The sequence below is a fragment of the Synchiropus splendidus genome, chromosome 3 (genome assembly GCF_027744825.2).
Source record: "Synchiropus splendidus isolate RoL2022-P1 chromosome 3, RoL_Sspl_1.0, whole genome shotgun sequence".
In the NCBI taxonomy this organism is placed as follows: Eukaryota; Metazoa; Chordata; class Actinopteri; order Syngnathiformes; family Callionymidae; genus Synchiropus; species Synchiropus splendidus.
The window spans coordinates 18,984,198-19,005,469 of record NC_071336.1 but is presented as its reverse complement, the minus strand read 5'-3'; the positions used below and the strand labels follow the sequence as shown (position 1 = coordinate 19,005,469).

The following is a 21,272-nucleotide window of genomic DNA, read 5'->3' as shown; positions in this document are numbered from 1 at the left end:
TTTCATTTTTGAAACATGTTTTGCATTAATGAATCCATTGGAGATGATTCCTCAATGCTGTTGGTGCGAAAGATTTCTGCAGAAATTCTTCATTATGCGATGAACGTTTGTTTCTTTTTAAAAACAGTGATGAACGCGCAAAGTTGCAGGGCACTAGTCAAAGTAGAGAGACCCAGAAACCTGCACCAGCATTAGTGGGGGAATACCGAGGCATTCCCAGATCAGATCTGGGAGACTCTCCAGGAAGTTCTGGATATTTACTTTAAGTTCACACTCCCCCTTTTTCAGGGACTTTTCAAAAATTCTTGAAACGGGAAAGTTGCAGTGCCACCATGATCGTAACTTTCCTAACACTGGCCTGTTCAAACACAGCACATCACGAGAAAGGCGAAGATGGGCTCACCCCGTTCCCATTGGTTTGATTTCACCTTCTACTGAGTAGGTTCATATTTGAACACAAATTGCTGTGAATGACAAGGATAAAAAACAAATGTATTGACCTCTGACAATGTGAGGGGTTTAGGGAAAAGCAGGCCACACAAGTGAAAAGGCAACCTGGCTATCAGAGTTGAAACTGTAGATCAACCAAAAACACAGGGTCTCCACCATGACATGCATTTATTACATTACAAATTACATGATAAATGGATGACGATAGTGTTTTAAACACAATAATGCCACATTAATTTAGTGAATGTGGCTGATTCATTCATGCATTGCATTCATAACATGCATTTAAATATTACGCTGATAACCAAGTAGTACAGTAGTACAAATCTATTTCATCAGTTGCAAATGGTAGAATCGAGATTTGACCCTGTATTTGAAGCTACTTGCAGTAGTCCAATTGCTTTTATACAAGGCACCTTTCGAGTGAAGACTGAGCGGCCGCTGCTCGCCCCTGCCATTTTACAGCCTGGCAAGTTGCGCACAAGAAAGCGGACTAAAAGTTGGGTTGTGACAAACCGCAGCCTCCTTCGTGTCCAGCAGCAGCAGCAGCAGCATGTAATTGCATATGCTGACCAGCACGAATTCAGGCTTCGGCTATGTATCACCTTCACACATGACAGCTCTCCAACTCACACGCGAGTTCAGTCCCGTCCGCTCAGTGATGGGAGACGAACCCAAGCAGCGACATGCAGAGGGTCCTGAAGTTCGGGGGCGACGCACAACGCGCAGCATGAGGAGAAAGTTTGAATGGGTTGTTTACCTTCAGGGAGAGGCGCCGGAGCCTGGGGGGAGGCAGCGGGGAAGACTGAGAGGACGGACGTCATCCAGCATGAAAATAGGAACAAAAAGTGGAGATACTCCATTGTGGTGCGGGGGTCCCACTGGTCCGGTGACTCTTATTGTGCAGTCTCGCGATAGTGCATAAAAAAAAAGTCTGATATATTTCAGAAGCAGCTGAGCGGACTCTGAAATGAGGTGCAGAATTGGGGAGGACGGCTGCGAGTGCCGCTTCTTGGGAAGCTGCAAGGCTGAAGAGGGGAGAGAAAGATAGCGGTGCTCGACATGGGACGTCCGAAGTGAAAGGATGACATAAGCACAGCTGTATTTGACCACCCCCTGCTCCCCCCCTCTGAAGGCTGTAAAACACCCCACCCCTCGTCGCCTCCCCCTCGGCACCCGCAGCTTCTGTCAGACAGACTCTCTTCCCCTTCTGCTCGCTGATGCTTGATTTCGGATCATTGGAGCAAGAAAACTGTCGAGGAGGTGAATGAGCTGCACTTATATTTGCAGCCTGATCTCCAACCATCGTTTTAAAAGCCTGTGAAGTGTGACTCTCACCTGCTGAGAGTCATAAATCAGCGTTGCTGACCCCTCACAGCGGGGAGTCGCTCAGAGACCTTCACTTGCCACACTGACCACATGGACAGCAGCAACACTCCTGCTAGTGACCTTGCGACCTCTCAGAACATAATGTTTTCTGTTCATACTTGCTATTTATATTTGATTTGCTCAGAGAGTGTGTTAGTGCTGGTTAATTAGAGGAGTTTGTTCAGGGAAATGGGCATATATTTCCCTATTCCTCTGAAATAAATGTATGCTGCAGATGCAACACGGCAGGTCAGAGACAGATACACACTGTTGCTCCTTTTCATACTCTCTATCTTCCTATCTCCACAGCCTCCCCCTCCTCTAAAGTCCTGCTGGGTGTATACACTGTGCTGAGACTGTGTAACTATGGCTCCTTTATTTGCACAGAGCGTCTGATATTAAAATTGTTGGCGGCCATTGCTCAACCTCAACGCTGGCTCCTGATTTCACCCCAGTTGCAAAGTTGGAATCCCTGACTACACTCAGTCTTTACAGCTCAAACTTGGGAAAACAGCTTGGAAAATTCAGGGCACAGTTGAAACACCCAGTGAGATCACATTATATTTGTGAGTGTGTGGCTGGTTTGGGGTGATCATAGTTCTCCTCTGGCCCTAACTGTTCATGACACTCTCGCTCAAGACACAGTTTACCTCGTCCTCTCTGTCTTCATGTAATTCTCTGACACACAATTGGACCTGATTTGTGTGTGAGTGGCCGTGTTGATATGTCTCTGGTCTCCATCGTCGTAATGCAGCGGCCCACGGCATCCTCTCCCTGAAGACAACCAACTGGCACACATTTGAGTGCACTGTGTGGCTCTTCAAAGCTGACTGTTGTGGCTGAACTTTAGTCTGAGGATGTGACTGTTATATTGATTTCTTGCATGCACCATGCAGGTGTGACTCGGGGCCGAGACTATTTGATAAAGCTCAAACTCTGTCCCTCTAAGCTGGAGACAGGTATCCAACAACTGAAAGTCTCAGTCAGCAATAATGCATGTCAGCAATTTTCCATGTGTAGATACAAGACACAGACCTGTCCTCAGGGCGCACATATGCAGACAGCCACTAACACCTACAGAGAGTGAAGAGGTGGGACGCAAGAACATAGCACTCCCCAAAGTTAGATGTGATCTGTGTTTCTGTCTTGGGTGCTGCACCTCAATGTCAAGGCTGTGCTGCAGTGTTTTTGCATCGTATTTTGTCGGCACAGAAGTCATAACTATGATCTATGATAACATTGTCTGAAGAAACTACAGTACCTAAGTCAGAGACAGAGGTGACTGATGTCGGAATGCTCCACCCATGAGCAGTTTTTAGTGATGTGGTTTCAGGAAATATTCAACTTTTAAGTCATTATAAATGGGCTAAGAGTTGTTTCCCCATCTGTTTCTATATTCCCTTTTTCCATTGTATTGTCTCTCGCAGAACAATACGTTGGCATTCGTCACATTTGATGGAGATTAACGTGTATTTAAGATGCTTGCCAAGTTTAAAGAAAGAAGGGAAACTTAAGACAGCCAATAAATACATCTTGAATTACTGTCAGGTTTTATCAGTGTCCAGCAACCACGGAACTGACTCTGTTTTTGTTCCTTGGTGTCTCAAATTGCTTCTCAGGAGATGTTTAGTTGCCCCGGGCGGTGACCATTTCCATCTGGTGAATAGTTTTCTGATACTGTATGTGTTATACTGTACAGCATTACTGAGCGTTGGTGCCTGTGCGATCTGGAGTCTGAGCTTCTTCATAATAAGATGAGCTACTTCTTTCCAGTGGGACCTGATAGAAGAATGCAGACGCATGCCAGGAATCCAACATGCATCAAGTACGCTCAGACAGTGTTTGAGGCCAAGACACTATCATACAGTGTTGAACTGGAGGAACTAATCACAGGCTGTATTTAGTAAAATCTCAGTACTACTGTAGTATGCCCTCATTATTACAAACAGATTGTACAGTGATGCAATTTAACGGTTGAGAGACGCAGCATAAATAGATTTTCCTCACCCCATGGGCTCTTTTGGAGAAGGTCTTCAGCTGAAAACTTCGACAGCTTGCACCAGAGAACTTCATGCTGAATTTTGGCACCATGTGAGAAGAAAAACTGCTTCTGCTTTATTTTTAAAATATCCCACAAAACCAATGGAAACATTTGCGAGCAGTCTTTTGGAATTGTTTTCTCCTGATACAGAGAAGAATGAGAGTAACTTGATACCCCCACCAGAGTCTGCGCTATGTATTGTAAGCGGCAGCGAGGCCTTGGAGGGTCACAAGTACAGATGTTGTGTTTTACCTTGGAGTGAAAACACGGGGTGTGACTGAGGCTGTGCTGGCTAAACATGAGGTGCTGCTGTCATTTTATGAGCATAACAATGGCAGACCGAAGCTTGGAAAACTGGCTGGCGGAGACAGTAGCTTTCCAGAAAGAAGGACAGAACAGCTGCATGTAATTAGCCACCAGAGATTTGTTTGGGTATTTCAGGATGCTTGACTTCACTCTAATACCTCCCAAAGATTGAGTGCCACACATGTGACCACTAAATCACATATTTGTAGGCCATAAAGCGACAGCAGTTTCATGGCACTCATGGTGTAAAATGACCTAAAATCCAGCTACTTTATAAGCACCTGATTTGTTGTGCTGTAACTTGGTATTAAACCCTTGACACTTGTAAGTCGGAGACAAAAAGACAAAAAAAAGTTATGTAGAAATGTATATTATTCATTTCTTTCTGTATTGTCTTTTTAAATTTCGCTTGTGCGATTCCATCTTGTTGCACCAGGACCTTTTTTTTGGCAGACTCAGGCCTCAGGATCTGACCTTGGCTCTTTGTATTCGATGTGGTTCTGTTGACCTCACCACTGGAGAGAATCTTGGTGAGGTATATTCTGATTTGTTGAAAAGATTGGCAGATGCATTGATGCAGAGTCTGTCAGTCATGAGGACACTGTGTTTTGTCAAGGGCCTAGCCAGAGGGCAAAACACTACGTTCATCAATGGTCACCACTTGAGGATGGGGTGACCTGATTCAGATTGTGGATGTAAATGAGTTTTGTACTCTGGGTGTTGGGGCACGAAGAGATCACTGAGGACTGATCTATGATGCATTATTACAGCATTCATAAGGCACTTACAGTATAAGGCTTCATAGAAGATGTAATGAATGTTCAGTTATGGCAAATTAGAACATTAAGAATTATAAGGTGCAGAATTAGAAACAATAGATTATCTTATTTCTATTGATGTGAGGCAGTAAGGTTAAAGGTTAGGTTAAACCTGACACGACATGGCGGTGGAGTGAAATGGAACTGCTCCAGATCGATAGTAGAGTGATGTTAGCACCTTTGTTGCTGTGATGAATCTGATGCGTGGACAGCAGGGTTTCTCTCTAGTTGACATGCACAAACTCATAGGAGCCGACGACAATGCCTGCAGCAGTGTTTACACAATGCCGGAGTCGGCTCCAAACCTTTTCACTCTGGAGGCCTGTTTCACCGAGTTCCACTCGATTGCGATGTACTGCATCCACAACGAAAGGGGTCGGATCCAGTTGGAGTTGGCTCTGTGTAAACAGTTGGTGCTAACACGAAATAACGCAATTTTTAATGGGACACAGTAATGTGTCAAATGTATAATGTATTATTTGCTTCATGAATGTACCTATCCCACCACTCGTACTCCCAGAGCAACAAACACAGCCACAGTTCACCAGTCAACTCTGCTGTCGCATGTTTTGTCGAATGGAAAAACACAATTGTTAGTTAAGCAGAAACCAGTTCAAACAATGAGGAATTTTAATTTATTTAAGTGTTCTTTCTTTGGTGAACTTTTATTTTTCATTTTCATTGCCAAAACCTCTATCCACATCCCCCAGTTTGACTGGAAGACTAAACAGTCTTGGTGTTCCCTGACAACCATCTTTTTCCACAGCTCTTGTAGAGAAAGTAGGTTAACTTGAACTGGTTTGGTAAAAATAACCGCAAAGAGAACGGAGATGACTCAAACAGGCGGACACTTGGTGGGAATAAGACATCCTTGGATGTAAAATTATCTGTATTTTATTTCATCATTAGTGGAAAAAAAAAGCATGAACAATTGAGACGTGCCTTTCATTTATGGTAATGACCTGTTTGGTGTAGTGACGTAGCTGTCTGTGGTTCAGCACACCTTAAGTAGTTTCTTCCTCCCCAGTAATTTGAATCTTTTGGTGGTGTCGCTGAATAGCTTTCCGAGTGCCCCGGGGGAGTCGCATATCCTAGACACCTTGTCCCCTAATGCCTGTCGGGAAACCCACAACTGCTGCTAGATTGTTTAAAAAGCCTTGTATTTTTATCCCTTACTCTGTCCCGACTCCGCCAAAAAAAGTTAAATACCAGCCCAGAACTGAATACAGGGCAGTTTCCTTCCTGAGAATTCAATTTGTCTACATCACTCCAGCTCTGTCTCCACTGGTTGAGACCGTGAACGTGCCGTGGCTCAGGGTGTGGTCTCACCCTTTGCCAAAATGAGGCAGAAGAGTTAGGCCTGCACCGCATTTAATCTTAGATCAAAGAACTTTAACAAGCACAGACAGTAGACACCAAAAGGAAAAGTGGATTAAGGCACTTTCATCAACTTTAATGAAACCTGGGCTGAGGCGAAACACCAGAGCAGCACAATGTGGCTGGATGCACAGTGGGAGATGGAGGGGGGTTTGTTGACGTGCTCAAAATCGGCTCTTCATGGTGGTAAAAGGAGGCGCGACTGAGCCCTTAGTAAAGTGAGGTGCTAATGTCAATGTTGGTTGACCGTGATGATGTCACATAAAACCATTGCCGATTAGAGCTCTTGAATAACAGGAAAAGCTTATCATGACTTACCAACTTGTGATTCATAATGGACTAAAATAAATGTTTCTCTAAACAGCAACCTCTGTTGTTTTTTTCTTTCATTTGTTATTTTTGTTTTGACCTCAGACCTTCATGAAGGCAGATGTTCCCATTGACATAGATAGAGGTACATAGTTCTTTCTGTAAGAAAGACAAATCTGTGAGAGATGCTTATGAATTGAATGGTAGTATAAATACATTATACATTATAGCACAGCCTGAACACTTTAAGAAACTGATGGGTTTTAATAGCCTTCTTGGGGTGAATTCCGATTCCTCCCTTCATCCTTTATCCTTAACCCTCAAAGTCAATCCTTAATCTTAACACTGAACTTTAGCCCTCAAAACCAAGAGTCATGGGCTATGTGCGACTTAACATGCAGGTACGTCCTCAGACTGTGGGGGCAGCATTGCACATAAGCAGGGTTCAGATCACACTTTGCACTGAGGAGTCGCCATGATGTCGGTACACTTGATACTTGACACCATAGACAACAGACAAATGCAATAGAGAGGAAACGTGACCTGTGGATTAATATTAATAATAGTAATAATAGACTAATATTGACTCGTGCTGACCCGGTACTGCTAGGTCACCAGCCGACTACCCGCATACATTTATCCATTGTTTAAATTACCTTCTGTTTAGCTATTTCTATACCCTGGTGTTCTGAGTTTTTTTTGCATTTTGACTCCCTATGTTCTCCCTGCTCCGCGTGGCTTCTTGGTTTACCTCAATAGTTTACTTTGTGTTTTATTGCTCATTGTGTGTTTGCTCTTCTGTTATAGACTCTTCGGTTCGGTGACGCTTTTCGTTTGGACTCATACCGTTGTGGACTCTTCCCGGTTTAGGTGACGCTCTGGATTTGTTTTCTGTTTTCTACTCCCGGTTCGGTGACGCCTTTCGTTATATATTTTGTATCTTGTCATTAAATTATTGTATTGACTTGCTCCTGGCTCCTGTGACTCTTTCACCACTTGCACTTGGGTCCCGCTCCGCGTCTTGATTCATAACACGAATATCACTTTTTTTGCAGTACTTGGCCGAATATATCCAGTGAGAGCTATCAGAGAGAGCTCATCTGGAGATGTCTGGAGACAAAGTAAAGGAGAGATGACTCAGACGGTTTAGACACATGGAGAGGGACTGAGACTGCTTGAGACAGAGGTATCAGGTTATCGGAGAAGATCATGGATGAAGTAAATGAAAACATGAAGAGGATAAAGACTGAAGGTGTTGTAGTCTGACTTCTATCAACTACTGATGGGAAATGCTGAAAGAAAAATGACAGCCTTCACCTGATCGTCTGGCCAATGTTTCTGCTCGAAAGTCAAATGTAAACAACATAAATTAAACATGTTAAGTTAACATACAATTTGACTCTTTTTAACTGGTCCTTTTAAAGCATGAGCACAGTAAATCTCAACTATAGGATGCCAATCTCTACAAGTTTGGCTTATTTATAAAAGAGGCCAACTTCATAATAAAGTTCCAAAGAAATACACAAAAAACAGAGCAGGCCTACTATAATGGTTAAGGAATCTAAGAAATAAATGCCATGTCTTCAATGTGAACTGTGTTACGCCAGTTTAGATATTAATTTGTTGCTTCTGCCTTTTTAAGTCCAGTGTGATGTGCTTAAAATGTAAATATGGTGTGATCCTGAACTTACATTCATTTGAAATGGTGCATCCTCGGCCACCAGCTTAAAGGAATATAAGCCCATGTCGGGATAAACATCCCCCATTTCTAACACTTCTACTGTCCTTTTCACCCCCTTCAGCTGTGTGTATTTGGTGAGTGAGGGCTCATTTAAACAGGTGGAGTTTAAACCATTTGTTTATCACAGTTTGTCTATATACAAACAAGTCCAAATGAATTCCAGAGTGTCTGCTTCCCACCAGTTGCAGATGTAATCCTTCCCAGGAATAAGATTTTCTTCTTGAAAGTTTTATGCACGCAGCAGAAGTAAAGTGCATCACTTTGCAGCGAGACAGTGGTTTCATTTGTACATTCCTGTGAGTGAGAGACCCCAGTTTTAAACATTCAATTTAAAGTCATTATGTGTTCCTGGATAATTACCAGAAGGTGTGCATGCTATGTTTGTGCAGTGCTGTTAAATGAAGCAGAAACAACTGCCTGAGTGTTCGTGGACCGGCCGTGAATCACATGCCTGGAAAGTAGCCCACACATTACATTAAACTCTGCTCTGGGCAATTATGAGTTGAATTCAAGCGTTTTTCTCTTCAAGCATTTTTCTATAGTTCTCTGCTCCAGGGTCATTATTGTCCTCCCTTTGCTTTACAGCTTCTTGAGAAGTGTAATCCTGCATTTCTTGCATGAGGCCAACTGTGTTCGAGGGAAAACATCTGTTTTTCGTTGCGGTTTCCTTTTCAAAGACGTGTCACTGGGCACACGCTGATGTAATGACACCAGTGACAGAATTGTCTGCGGTCGGGATGTTTTATTGATGTTGAACATAAAATTCCTTCCTGCTGCCTTTTAATTTGAATTTGACCTCGCCAGATGAGCTTCGGCGTGACAAGGTGCCCGGCCGTGGATCAACACCTCTGCTGCCATTATCAAATTTGTTTGCACAAGCACAGGAATATGGCTTTAGCTTTAGACAGGTGGTCTTGGTAGTTGAAGATCCAAAAGTCAAGGGCAGTCAGAGACAAAAACGTGAAGGAACTTGGAGAGAAAAAAAAGACATTTTCTGAGCTGGTGAACACTATGTCAAATGGCACCTTTAACCCGGGCTACAAACATCCAATATCTCAGGGCTCATACGGTGCCGCCTGTTCAAGGGCAGGACCTCGGGTCTCTTGGGCAGCGGAATGGAACACTCAACCATCCAAGTGAAAAGACCTTCATGTAGGAACATGCCAGTTGAGCTTAGAAGGGAAAAAAAAAACTGGTTGTTCTGACGTGTCCAACTTATAGAAGTATGATATATAAAGGCCCCTTTCTTCCATTAATATTTTTTCAGGACAACGTCATCAATTGACTGTCTCCTCTTTAAGGCTCTTGGTCTTTTTTATGGTTTTCCTCATCTTTCATTATAACTTTGACACACTGATCACCAACTTGGACCTGGAAGTTTCAGTGCAGGCGCTGTAGACTACAGCTGCTGTTACCTAGCTGTTGTGAGGTGTGAATACAGGTGCTTCCTCAATGAAGATCCGAGGATGAGCCAGTTGGGGGGAGGTGTTCTCGGCTATCTGTGGAGTCTGAAGTTGCTTGAGTCCAGACAACACATCCTCACTACCATGACATAGTACTGTATATTGATGTTGGGACAGTTGACTTTAATGTCCTACACTGACGACAAAGGCAGCCTTTAGCGTTGCATGTTGACACACTAGGTTTTCTATTTCACACGACCTGCCTGAAAACTTTTTTTTTGTGTCAGTATGCAACGCTGAAGGCTGCCTTTGTTGTCAGTATAGTACAGTGGATGTAGTGTCAGTATAGTGGATAAATCAAGACGCTCCATATTACGCAGCTCCTCTTTCATGTTTAGTTTTGGCTGTGAAATGTCACATTCTGTTACAGCCCTGGCGGAGGTCCGTCATCAGTTAATATCCAAGGTGAGGATGACTCTTAGTGCTAAGAAGTGACAGAGAAATAAGGAGGTCAAGCCAGTGGTGGTAAATAGGTTGTCACGTGGCTTATGATGACTTTCTTTAGACGTGCTTCGTCGTGGGTCACAAACCAGCTACAGTGGTACCTCGGTTTTCGAACATCCTGGACTTCGAACAAATCAGAGTTCGAACAAAAATGATAAGATTTTTTTGCTTGGATTTAGAACGAAAATCCAGGACTCGAACGCACCCGAAAAAAGCGTGAAAAAACATAACGCGATCAGCTGACCCACGACACGCTTTGTTATCGTGTTATAACGCAGCCTCTGTGACGTGAGATGTCCCGTTAGCTGCATTTACTGACTGTTTTTTCTTCATATTGAGGTGTAAAACCTTTCCTGTCTCCGCACTGGACCGTGGTCGAGTGTCACAGGGGAGGTGCTTGCTCTCCACACCTCCGAGGCTGGAGCGCTCACTCCAGGGTTTGATGTCCTGTTGTCGGAGCTGGGACAGGGATGAGGCGAGTCTGGGACGGAGCGTTACTTGGTTTATGACTTTGTCACAGCCAAACTGCACAGAAGCGCACATTCAGAGCTGGACACGCACCGGGCACCTCTTCACTTCTGGAGAGACGTCACTCACTCTGCAACCCCTCCCACATGCAGCGGCCACACACATAGACGAACAGCGCACCTGCAGCAGACACTCTACATTCACTCCTACAAAAGACTATTTTAAGGCTTGGAACGCATTATTTCTTTTTCCTTTAATTGTAATGGGAAAAATCGATTCAGATTTCGAACAAATCGCTTCTTGAACGGCCGTCTGGAACGGATTGTGGTCGAGAACCGAGGCACCACTGTAATTTGCGCAGAGCGCCGCCAGCTGAGGAGAAAAAAAGGGCATCGTTTGAGGCACAGAGGTGCGAGGCTGCACAGCAGGGAGCGAATCGGACTCAGGCCATCCAAGACAGAACCTGCAGTGTGAAACCGCCCTAGGATGCAAATCCACTTTCCCAACGTCAATGTATTGCGCCATGTGAGTGAGGATGGGATGGTCCAGAGGTGGTGTTGAGTCAAAGACAACAGACGAGACAAAATGTGAAGGAGAAATGCAACACACCAGGTAGGAACAGGTGTCCATGTGATCAAGAAAGACAAACTGTTTTTTCTCAACAATTTGTTCAAAAGTTTGTTTCAATTTAACTCTATAAAATGTTCAACTGTGTATTGCATTACATTTCCTACATGCACTACATTTTTTTTTCAAACTGGATTCAATAATTTTATCCGCTAACACCTTCATGGAGTCACAGGGACTCATGCGGTGAGGCGGTTACCACTAGAGCTGGATAGCAATTCAGATGTTCCAAATTGATTCCTTCCACGTGGGCCGGATTCGATTTGCGATTTTATTTTCATCCTATTTTGAGTTGGTTTGGGATGTTTCAGTCAGTTTATACCCATTTGGCTTAAATGTGGAAGATATTCTCAGAGATTGGATGCTGTAAACAGTAGAGGAAGCCTCTAACTGGGTGCAGTATTAAAGATAATAATGTTTACACTCTGATTCTACAGGCCGTTCTGAGACTGAGGAACGTAGCTTCCTCGACCTTCCTCGGTATTAAGGAATACCCAGAATGCTTTGCATATGATCAGGACATAAAAAGTATTTTCTTTGTTAATGGAGATACACAAGACATAAGCACAGGTGCAATGTCCCCCCATTCTTCTTCTGAATGCTGCTCTCAACGGGGAACAAGGAAGGAACAAAATCTTCCTCAACCCTTTGGTTTTGAGGACTGAGGTTGAGTGTAAAGGACTATGGAGGGATTTGAGGAAGGAATTGGAATTCACCCTCATGACCCTAAACTTGACATAAGATTTAATTTCATCAACTCACATTTATTAGGGAATATCCTCATATTCCTGAACATGTATTTCTGAATCGTCTGAATTTTAGTCAGTAGGCAGAAAGTAAAGCAGTGCAATATTTAAGCATTTGAAGCAAATATTTGCAGCAATCTGATTAAGAAGAGAGATCAATGAGAGACACAAATGCAGCACAATATCTTTAATGTAGCGCCATGGAATATTTCAATAATTCAAGCTCAAGTCACAAAGTCAGTTTGCTTTGAATGCACTGATTGAATGACACATTAGTTCACAGTTAAAGTAGAAGAATAACTTTCTTGAAAATATACTGCTTTGAGGGAAAAGCTTTTCTCCCTTTTGGAGTCACATTCACGTTTGCGTTTTGCTCTGACACGATTAAAGAGCCTTCGAAAGAACAGCCACAGAAACATCAACAAAGATGCAAAAAAAAAAAAAGAGAGAATGTCACAACAAACTTCAGCATGTTCAGGTGTCTTAAGTCAGAAATATGCATGTGCATTCTAATCTTAAAAAAAAGACAAAATGAACGCTTTCAATGTAACAAACTATACTGCAATAACCAGTAATATTAAAGTGTGAAACAGATTCTAAAACAATCTTATTTTTGTGTCAGAAAAGACTTGATAAAGCACAAGCACTTCAAATTCACAGCAACCAAAATTGCTACAATACATGTCATTCAAGAGTAAACAGGCCTAAACACTTGAAACGGTCATACAAAAAAAAAAAAAGTACTGGTCATGAAATAAAGTAGAAATCTCTTAATATTACTTTCAGGTGTGTAAAGCCCTGGAACAAGAGCATGGCAATCGTCGATAACAGAGGCATGCAATTTAACCTGAGCATTTTCAAAACATGTATTACAAGTGTATGGCATCAGCAGGTAGTGACTTTTTCTACTTGAGCCGGCTTAGTAACTGAAAAAATAGCTCCCTCTTGAGGACTAGTCACACACTACAGCCTACGTTAGAGTGCATATTCAGTATGGCATTAAAAATGTGACAATTCGCACCAATAAATAGGACTGTCAAATTTAAACACGAGCTCACTTGCAGCACACACACAAAGCAGTGTCTCCATACCTGTGGTCGAATAGATCGGACTATAAATACAAAGATAAAGTCTTAAATACAGGCTACTACAGTACAAACGTTTGTCAGTGTTCACACTTTATCGCTACAGATATAGAAAATAATATCTTACTGTTCATTAAGACAGATATACTAATACGTGTTCCAGGTCCTCAAGTACTGATTCTTTATTTGAAATGATTCAGAAGAGTTCGGAAATACAAAAACGTGATTTGCACAGAGACACACACGGCCACAAAAACTTGGTGTTTAGTGAAATGAATGACTCATTTATCACCTTTGTTGGCAGTCAGTGAAAAAAGTAAAATAAATATTTGCGTAAACAGAACTTTTAGAAAGTAAAACAAAACTTGAAATCACAAATATAAATATCCCATGGATACTCTTGTTACAATTAAAATGGGCAGTGGATAACAGTAAATATGGATCATCGAGCAGTGACGGTTTAGACTCCAATAGTAGGGACTGCAAACAGAAAAAAACATCTGTCCCTTCCATTTCCAGCATTTTTGGCCTGTCTCAACCCGATACCATGTAAAAGCTTGTGTTTGTTGTGTGCCTCAGTTCTGACTACAATTGGGGATAGAGCATCATTGAAGACCTTAGAGCAACAAGCAAAGCTACAAAACCACTATTTTCACAATACCTTTCCTCCAGTTTCCCTTTGTGAACAATGAAGGCAAAGACACACAAGAGTGTCCTTCATCTCCACCAGAGTGTGGTTTTAGTAACAAATTCTTCAGAAAACTTGAGCTGCCATTAAGTCCAAGCAGATTAATGCCTTCTACACTCCATGGCTTGGTTGTCCTCTTGTTCCAACTTGACTATACTCTCTTGACCTCCTAGTTGGTCGTCTCGAAGAACATGAAATCCTGTTTAGACAGAAATGGTTCAAGGGTGATGTAAAGGCTGGAATAAAATATATGTTTAGAGGAGCTGCAGCTTCATGTGGGGAACCCAACTGTCTCATTGTCTTGCTCTTGATCCAAAGATTTAAGAGTTCTTTTTAGATTCCTTTCTATAGGGACTCGTAGTGAGACTTTGGTTTGATCTGAGCAACATTGTGTTTCCCTCCCTCATCTACTGTAGTCCAGCAAGAAGAACATGTGATTGCTGGTGTCAGTTTATCAAACAAGCTCTAAAACGTATGATTTGATTCGAAAGGCATTTTTTCAGGAGCTGACAATAATGAAATGAGAAACACCTGGATCCATAACTTTTTTTTTTGAGGGATTCAACACACAGCAACTGCCACTAGTGTTTCTTGTGCGAGTGAGTTGCAGAAAGACACTGCCACCTGGTGTCCCATTGAGCTCATGGCATTCGATGGATTAAATGATTATATTTAAGAGGTTTCTATTCACATAGTAATTTAACTGTACAGCAATAATACTGAGTAAGCAAATGTTCACTCTATGGATCTAAAGAGTGGCTTTGATGAGGTTTGCAGTTCAGCAATTTTAAGTATTTTTTTCTTTTTCTTACTACATTCTGGCTCACCTTTTAAATACATTTAGTATTTAACCTTTCCAGTCCCATATGTTGTTGCATCAATTGTTTAAATTGTGTTGTTTTTCTTTACAATAATCAAAATACATTGATACTACTTTTTTCACAATTTTAAATAATAACCACAGGAGCTCACAATTGATGTCCCCAAACATGAAATGAATCAATCAATAAAACCTAAAATGAAACACAAAGTTGTATTTCTTTTAGTTCCACCAACAATATTGTATGCTATGTTTCGTCTTGACTCGCCGATAACTGTATTTTTGGACCAAAAAGGAAGGTACTTACAATCAGGAAACAAGCACCGATCATCACAGCCTTCATCCTCACGTCCAAATCCATGGGAAACTGGATGCCAAAGTTGTCTGAGTCCGTAAACGCCTCTCGGGCAAGTCCCGACCACTGCTTACTGATCTTCCCGATTTTGCTGACTTCATCCATTGAGAGAATCTGGAGAAAGTTTTGAGTAGTCGGTGGACAAATGCAACATCAGAATGTTGTTGGTTTCACTGACTTGAGATGAAAACGTCTCAACATTGTCATGATGGGAACATCGATTTAGCACACACACATCCAAAGGTTTAGATGCTTAAAATCTCATGGAAGTGGAACAGACCTCAAAGTCCACATCTGGAAGGCAGCTCCATCCACAGAAAGGCCCGTTGATCTTCAGCACAGGCTCATTGTTTTCATTTGTGACAATGAATTTTGGTGAGAACGGGTGCCACTGTTGTAGAACGTAACCGACGGTGTTTCCAGGTGGGGCTTGCACCTCAAGCTAGGCAGAAACAGCTGTGAGAACTCATCTCCGCAGGATTACAAACTGCACACATCTTCATTGAGCTGAGAATGGAACTCAGTCAAAACAACTAGCTAGTTAGTGAGTCACCTCTTGAAGACAGCAGGGGAAGAAGCATGACATGCACTTGAGCGGCCTGGTGATAGTGATGATCTCTTGTCCAAAATTGTCAAGGACGTGGATGATGAAGGAGCGCATGGGTCCGCAACACTGTCGACTCAGACAGTCGTTCTCCTCCACGGCGTAGAACACATTCTGGCCCATCACATTGCGGACTTCATACTTGTTGTTGCTTTCAAAGCCCATGAGAGCTGCAACGACGGGGCAGACTGTAAATATATTGCTGACAACCGCCCAAGAATCATGAGTAAAAATGTCAAGATGGCAGACCTACCCTCGACAAGTTCGACTTTCTGCTTGACAAGCAGCTGATCCACCTGCAGAAAGTACGTGTGAAGACAATGTGAATATAAACTACAAACGGCACACTTCTCATACGCCTTTGTGAGCATCTAACAAGAGGGTGGTTCTGATAGAAGGAGACAGCCCACAGTTTTAGTTCCTTGTGAGTCATCTGGTGGCCACCACACTCGCGTTCACACCCTGCTTTCACTCTTGCTTGGCCTTCTGCTGAAGACAATTCAAGCGTGACATTTTAAGATTGCGTTTGGAGAAACGGTGCTCCATCTCCAAAGATGTGTCAACCAGTGCACCCAGGAACAAATACTGCATTCTGTTACTGTCTACTGCTACTGTTACTTTTTTTGGTGTATATGTTTAGGAAACAGAAGGAACAAGAGCAGTAAAGTCATATTCGGTCAGGAGTCAGAGAAATATGCCTCTTTTATGAAATAAATAACCTTGTTGATCAGGCACGGAATACAAAAATGTTAATATTATTTACACAGCAATTTATTTACAGATGCTTTTTTACTGAGGAATCACAAAAAAAACTACACATAAAAGTGAATCTGGATGAACAGGAGCAGACGTGGAACACTTCACCCCTCAGGTAAGAAAGGAAAAAACCTTGCTGGGAAATGATTCTAAGAGCCTACCTGAGTCAGATATTCCAGTCCAGGAGGGCAGCCTGGGATGCCGGGACTGGGCATTTGATACATGTTCATGTTGACAACTGATTTCGAACCTGTTGATCAAGCACACAGCCAATGTTGAGCTTCACCACCATCTAGTGGTCGTTTGCTTGACAGTCAGACGAAAACGGTGGAAACTGGGGCAGACGGTCGGTGAGCGAGGAGCGATCTCAATGCGACCAATATGCAGACATCGCTCACTTCCGCTGCGTGTGTACTTACTACAAGCACGGATATACGGGGTAAAAGGGACAGCGTTCCGCCCTTCAGTCTGTTTATTTGGCATCGTTAGCGACTATTAATGGCAACATAGTCGCCAAACCCACAGCGATAAAGCCCCGAATATGGAATGTAAAACAGCGGGAAAGACTCTTTTATGTGGGGAGGGGGCTCAGCAACGTAGTGGGATCTCCATACTATCAAAGTGTGAATTGAAGTGAATCTGTGAGGGACATTCACGCTCGCCCCGTAACCACATCTAACAACATGATTTCATGGCCTGATCTCCACTCTCTTAAACGCATTTACAATGTAAAGCCACCGAGCACGAGTGAGAGGGCTGAAAATGATCAATACTCACGAATATTCCACCTGACTCTTGATAAAATAACAGGCCACTCCGGAACTGAGGCATACAATGAAACTATAATCCTATTGGGCACCGTCACAGCAATTCCCCCTTTAATGGACCAATGAGCGAGGAGAAGTAGAGAGCTTAAACAACCAGAGCTGATCCTGAAAGTCTAGAGATAAGGCGCAGAGAACACTGGCGCAGCGAACTCGCCTCTTACACTGAAAAGAACATTGCAAATAATGATGGCAGTGTTTACAGGTAAAATTAACTGAATTATCTGTAACTGTGTGTATTCATTCATAATAATATTATTATTTTCATATATTAGGAAGGAAGTGACAAAGATAAAAATAAAAAGTAATAAAGGGAGTATATATATATATATTAAATATATTGTGTTAAATTGTGACAGATGCGAAACAAGGACAGAAAAATAAATTATAATAATAATTATAATACTATAACAACTTATTATTGCTATTACTGTCATTATTATTTATATAATATCATATAAATAAAAGTATAATTATAATTTTATCATATACAAAATCATGCAAAAGTCGAGCTGAATTTTTATTTAAATTCAGGCGGACACAGTATGTGCAATAAGAGAATTTTTTTTTCTTTTTTTAAAGAAATGAATGCACTGTTTTTAAATTCTGTACAATGTAAACACAACTTTCTTGTGCAATCAGGCATGTGCACATTTTGGGAGGCTGGGGCTCAAGCCAGATGGAAGGACAGCTATCGCAAAAATATTGTTGTTGCTGTTGTGGTCGGTTTGTTTGGATTTTAGAAAGTTCTCTAATTTTACGTTATAAAACACATAATGCAATTGTAGCCCCGGCACCAATTACACAACCGAATTGTTATGATTTCTATTGGAAGTTGAAGTCATTATTTTATTATTTTATTTTTCTTTATTACTATTCTACTCTGGAGAGCTTTTTGTTAAATTCTTCATTTACTATTTTTCTCATTTATTTTATTTGAGGAAAAAAGGTTACTAAAGATAGTCATTTGATTGACAGGTTGATCAGCCAACCCCGTCTAAATAAGAGTATCGCGAGGTTGCAGGTTCATGTTCCGGTTCAACACAGCACGCTCCAGTCTTAGGATCGCGGCAAAGTTACAACTTGGTTGAGAGGAAATCGTCTGCCATCAGGTGCGCTGCGTGAACCGAGTGATTTAGTGAGTGCTGCGAATGTTGTTTGGTGAACTTATGTTATATGTTGACGTGCATGACTGATGAGTATTTGTTAGTAAGTATACCTGTTGACGTTTCTCTTGCTGATCCGGAGCAGTGAGAGGACTGTTTGTAACTGTGTGTTTCATCATGTTATTAGAAGGAATGATTTACTCTGTCATTTGATGTATGTGTGAAATCTATTTGAATCTATTTTATGGTGTCATCACGGTAAATTAACTTTTGGATTTTCTTTTGTTGTACTGAACTATTTGACATTGAGAGTTGTTTGAAACCAATAGACTTGTTTGGAATTTACTCTGAGAAGAATGTAACAAGTTAATTGAAATTTTGCATGTCTTCTGGCCTGCTTAGGTCAGGTTTTTTTTGCAGTTCGGATCAAAGGATTTCTGATACGTTGGGTTGGATCCACATCCCATCGTCAGTCTTACGGAGACAGCAGTGTGTCAGGACTGCACTGTGTGAGGAGTTCCCAGTGTGCACTGGGTGGTGAGCCACAGGGACAGAAAGAAAAGAAGATTCATTCGCGAAGAAGACCACATCCCCACTGGTGGGGTAGGACCAAGTGCATTTGTACATACACGGGCCCCAACGTTACAAACTTTGTAACGTTGTGAAACGTTGTGAAACTTTGTTTTCTTTCCAAATTGTTTACTAAAAGATTGACACACATTGTTGTGTCTTTTATTGAGGTGAACCACTGGCTATAGCGAGCTGAAGTTTTCTGATCTGGTCCGTTATCTTTATTACGCAGGAGTTTCCCACTTCAAAAGGGTAAGAAGGGTTACACAATAGAATCACTGGGATGATGTGTTTACCTGGGTATGGCTGTCCGATGAGCTGGGCTGGCGGGGCCATTGGCCGCTGCTCTGCACGGTTCGTCGGGAAGGGGCCACTGGCCATGGTGCAGGTCAGGGAACAACTCTCACCACAACTCGTATAAATCAGACAACAAAATACATTGATGAATTGATGAGAGAGCCAATTTTCACCTTTATGAAAAGGGGCATTTTTTCAGTCAGGAACAAAGAGCTTATGCTCGTGCACCACTAGGGGTCAATATGATCAGGTCTCTAAGTCAAATGCTGGCTGAGTCTCTGTTGACCAACACGAACTGATAACATGGATCAAAAATGTTTGTGTCACTGTACAATGAAGAATGCATTAAGGGTGTTTATAATCAAACTTTATTCTTTGATGCTTCTACAATAAAGTCACTCTACTGATACAGAGTTGACACCTAAGACTTCAGAGTTTAAAAGCCTTCGTTTGTGTCCTTGGGTTATTTAAAGCTGACTGCATTTGAAATAAGGATGAGTAATGTTTGAAAAGAATTCACACAGTGCTTTGCTTTTCATGTGGTGTTTATTTTATACTATGGCTTCAATTCATTTATTGAATCTCGCACACTTGTAGAGTTGCTTTCTATCGAAATAAAACTTTGAATATTTGATATATTCAGTTAACACAATAATCATAATGGCTGATTCTCTCTGTAATGGTTTTAAGTAATAAGAAATATCAATCACTGACATAATGTCAGATATCCACAACCCAAGGGCCATAGGGTCCTATATATATATATATATATATATATATATGACGCCATGATTTGGGCATTATGCATTGTATTGGACAAGAGCGAAGAGAAATAACACTAGTACATTATTACTGGCCAAAACAGCACCACATGTGTATTATTCATGTAGACGTGGACCACAATATCACACTATATGATGTGCAGAATAAAGGTAATAAAGGCATGAATGCAGCTATGTTTTCTTCTGACAAAACAAAGCAAAGATCTCAACTTTGTGGGTTTCGTTTTTGTACTTTTATCGTCAAGTATAGCTAAACTTACCCTGATGCGATCTCCTTTTAGCTTGCATATCTGGCAAGCCTGATGTGTTGCGGAACAAGGCGAGGTGTTAGGCGTTTGATAACTGAGCTGGGTGTATCAAATGGCCAAAGCTGGCAACACATCAGGCTTCATGGTTCCTCAGTGCAGGCATGACCCCTTTCATCCGCATGCTGCCTTCAGAGTCCTCGGTGTATCATGCTAATCTCCATCCCACACACTTACCTGCAAACTACTTAAAGAACAGAGAGAGAGTGTGTTTTTCAGGCCACGTTCCAATCATAGCCTCTTGAGTAATGATTTTTGAAGGAAATTCTGGAAAGGCTTGAAGTAAAATATGAATTATCACTTGTAGCCACATGGAATTGTTCCAGATATTTAAAGTATGCATTATTCATTGCCACAGTATCTACTGAAATCGTATGTATTGTCATAGTTCATGTTTAATTCCTCTCAATACCAAATGTCCTGCACTGTAAAACTGAAGGTTAAAGGTCATTCATTCGAAAAGCATCGGCTACATGTTTTTGATGACTTATACCATTAATAATCAAACATAATTCTGTCATCAAAAAGCTACATATTACAGGCATGTGAAGACATGTTTGCGTGTTTTCACATAAAAGACTAAGCATCAACCAACCAAATATTATTCTCTCTTCGCTTGAGTCTTCTTGAAATCAAATGCACCAAGTAAAATGATCAAAAATAATAATTCTATAGAAAAAAAAACATGGAGGAAATGAAGACATATTCTACAGAGAAATGCGTGGAAGTTTGTTCATTCAAACAGAGGGGTCATAATTCAGATATTAAAGAGAGTAAAATCTTACTCTTGTTGTAGGGAGTAAGATTTCGTTGGGAAGCTTCTAAAATCTCCAGAAATCAATATAAAATAAAACAAAAACTGTAGCTGTAAATGTTTGTTATTGTTTTGGTTGTGGATGGTAAAAACATAAAGCCCCTACAA

General features: G+C 41.6%; 2 protein-coding genes across 4 annotated transcripts in view; both read right to left on the bottom strand.

The window, feature by feature from the left end:
• plod2 (procollagen-lysine, 2-oxoglutarate 5-dioxygenase 2) overlaps positions 1–1,511 on the bottom strand; it is a 29,370-nt gene extending 27,859 nt beyond the window's left edge. For both annotated transcript variants that reach the window (XM_053860547.1, XM_053860548.1), the window contains exon 1: positions 1,211–1,511. In XM_053860547.1, the coding sequence (XP_053716522.1) occupies positions 1,211–1,313 (103 nt within the window). In that variant the 5' untranslated portion in view covers positions 1,314–1,511. The remainder of the gene's footprint in view (positions 1–1,210) is intronic.
• Positions 1,512–12,359: 10,848 nt separating this feature from the next.
• si:ch73-206p6.1 (phospholipid scramblase 1) lies at positions 12,360–19,740 on the bottom strand. Of its 2 annotated transcripts, none has more exons than XM_053861049.1 (7): positions 19,263–19,740; positions 16,628–16,716; positions 15,964–16,006; positions 15,660–15,880; positions 15,387–15,548; positions 15,059–15,220; positions 12,360–14,130 (listed from the first exon to the last, which is right to left on the bottom strand). In XM_053861049.1, exons 1-7 carry the CDS (start codon positions 19,345–19,347, stop codon positions 14,101–14,103), a joined length of 792 nt encoding a protein of 263 aa, XP_053717024.1. In that variant the 5' UTR covers positions 19,348–19,740; the 3' UTR covers positions 12,360–14,100. The 2 variants fall into 2 exon arrangements, with proteins under 2 accessions (XP_053717024.1, XP_053717025.1); XM_053861050.1 differs by lacking the exon at positions 19,263–19,740 and adding an exon at positions 17,244–17,320.
• Positions 19,741–21,272: the final 1,532 nt, after the last annotated feature.

What these genes read in the sequence shown, in the direction of transcription:
- si:ch73-206p6.1 (XM_053861049.1), bottom strand. Translation starts at nt 19,347, where the DNA reads ATGGCCAGTGGCCCCTTCCCGACGAACCGTGCAGAGCAGCGGCCAATG. An exon ending in GAAAGTCGAACTTGTCGAGG is followed by an intron (nt 15,881 to 15,963) that starts GTAGGTCTGCCA and finishes CCGTCGTTGCAG; the next exon opens with CTCTCATGGGCTTTGAAAGC. An exon ending in TTCCAGATGTGGACTTTGAG is followed by an intron (nt 15,221 to 15,386) that starts GTCTGTTCCACT and finishes AACTTTCTCCAG; the next exon opens with ATTCTCTCAATGGATGAAGT.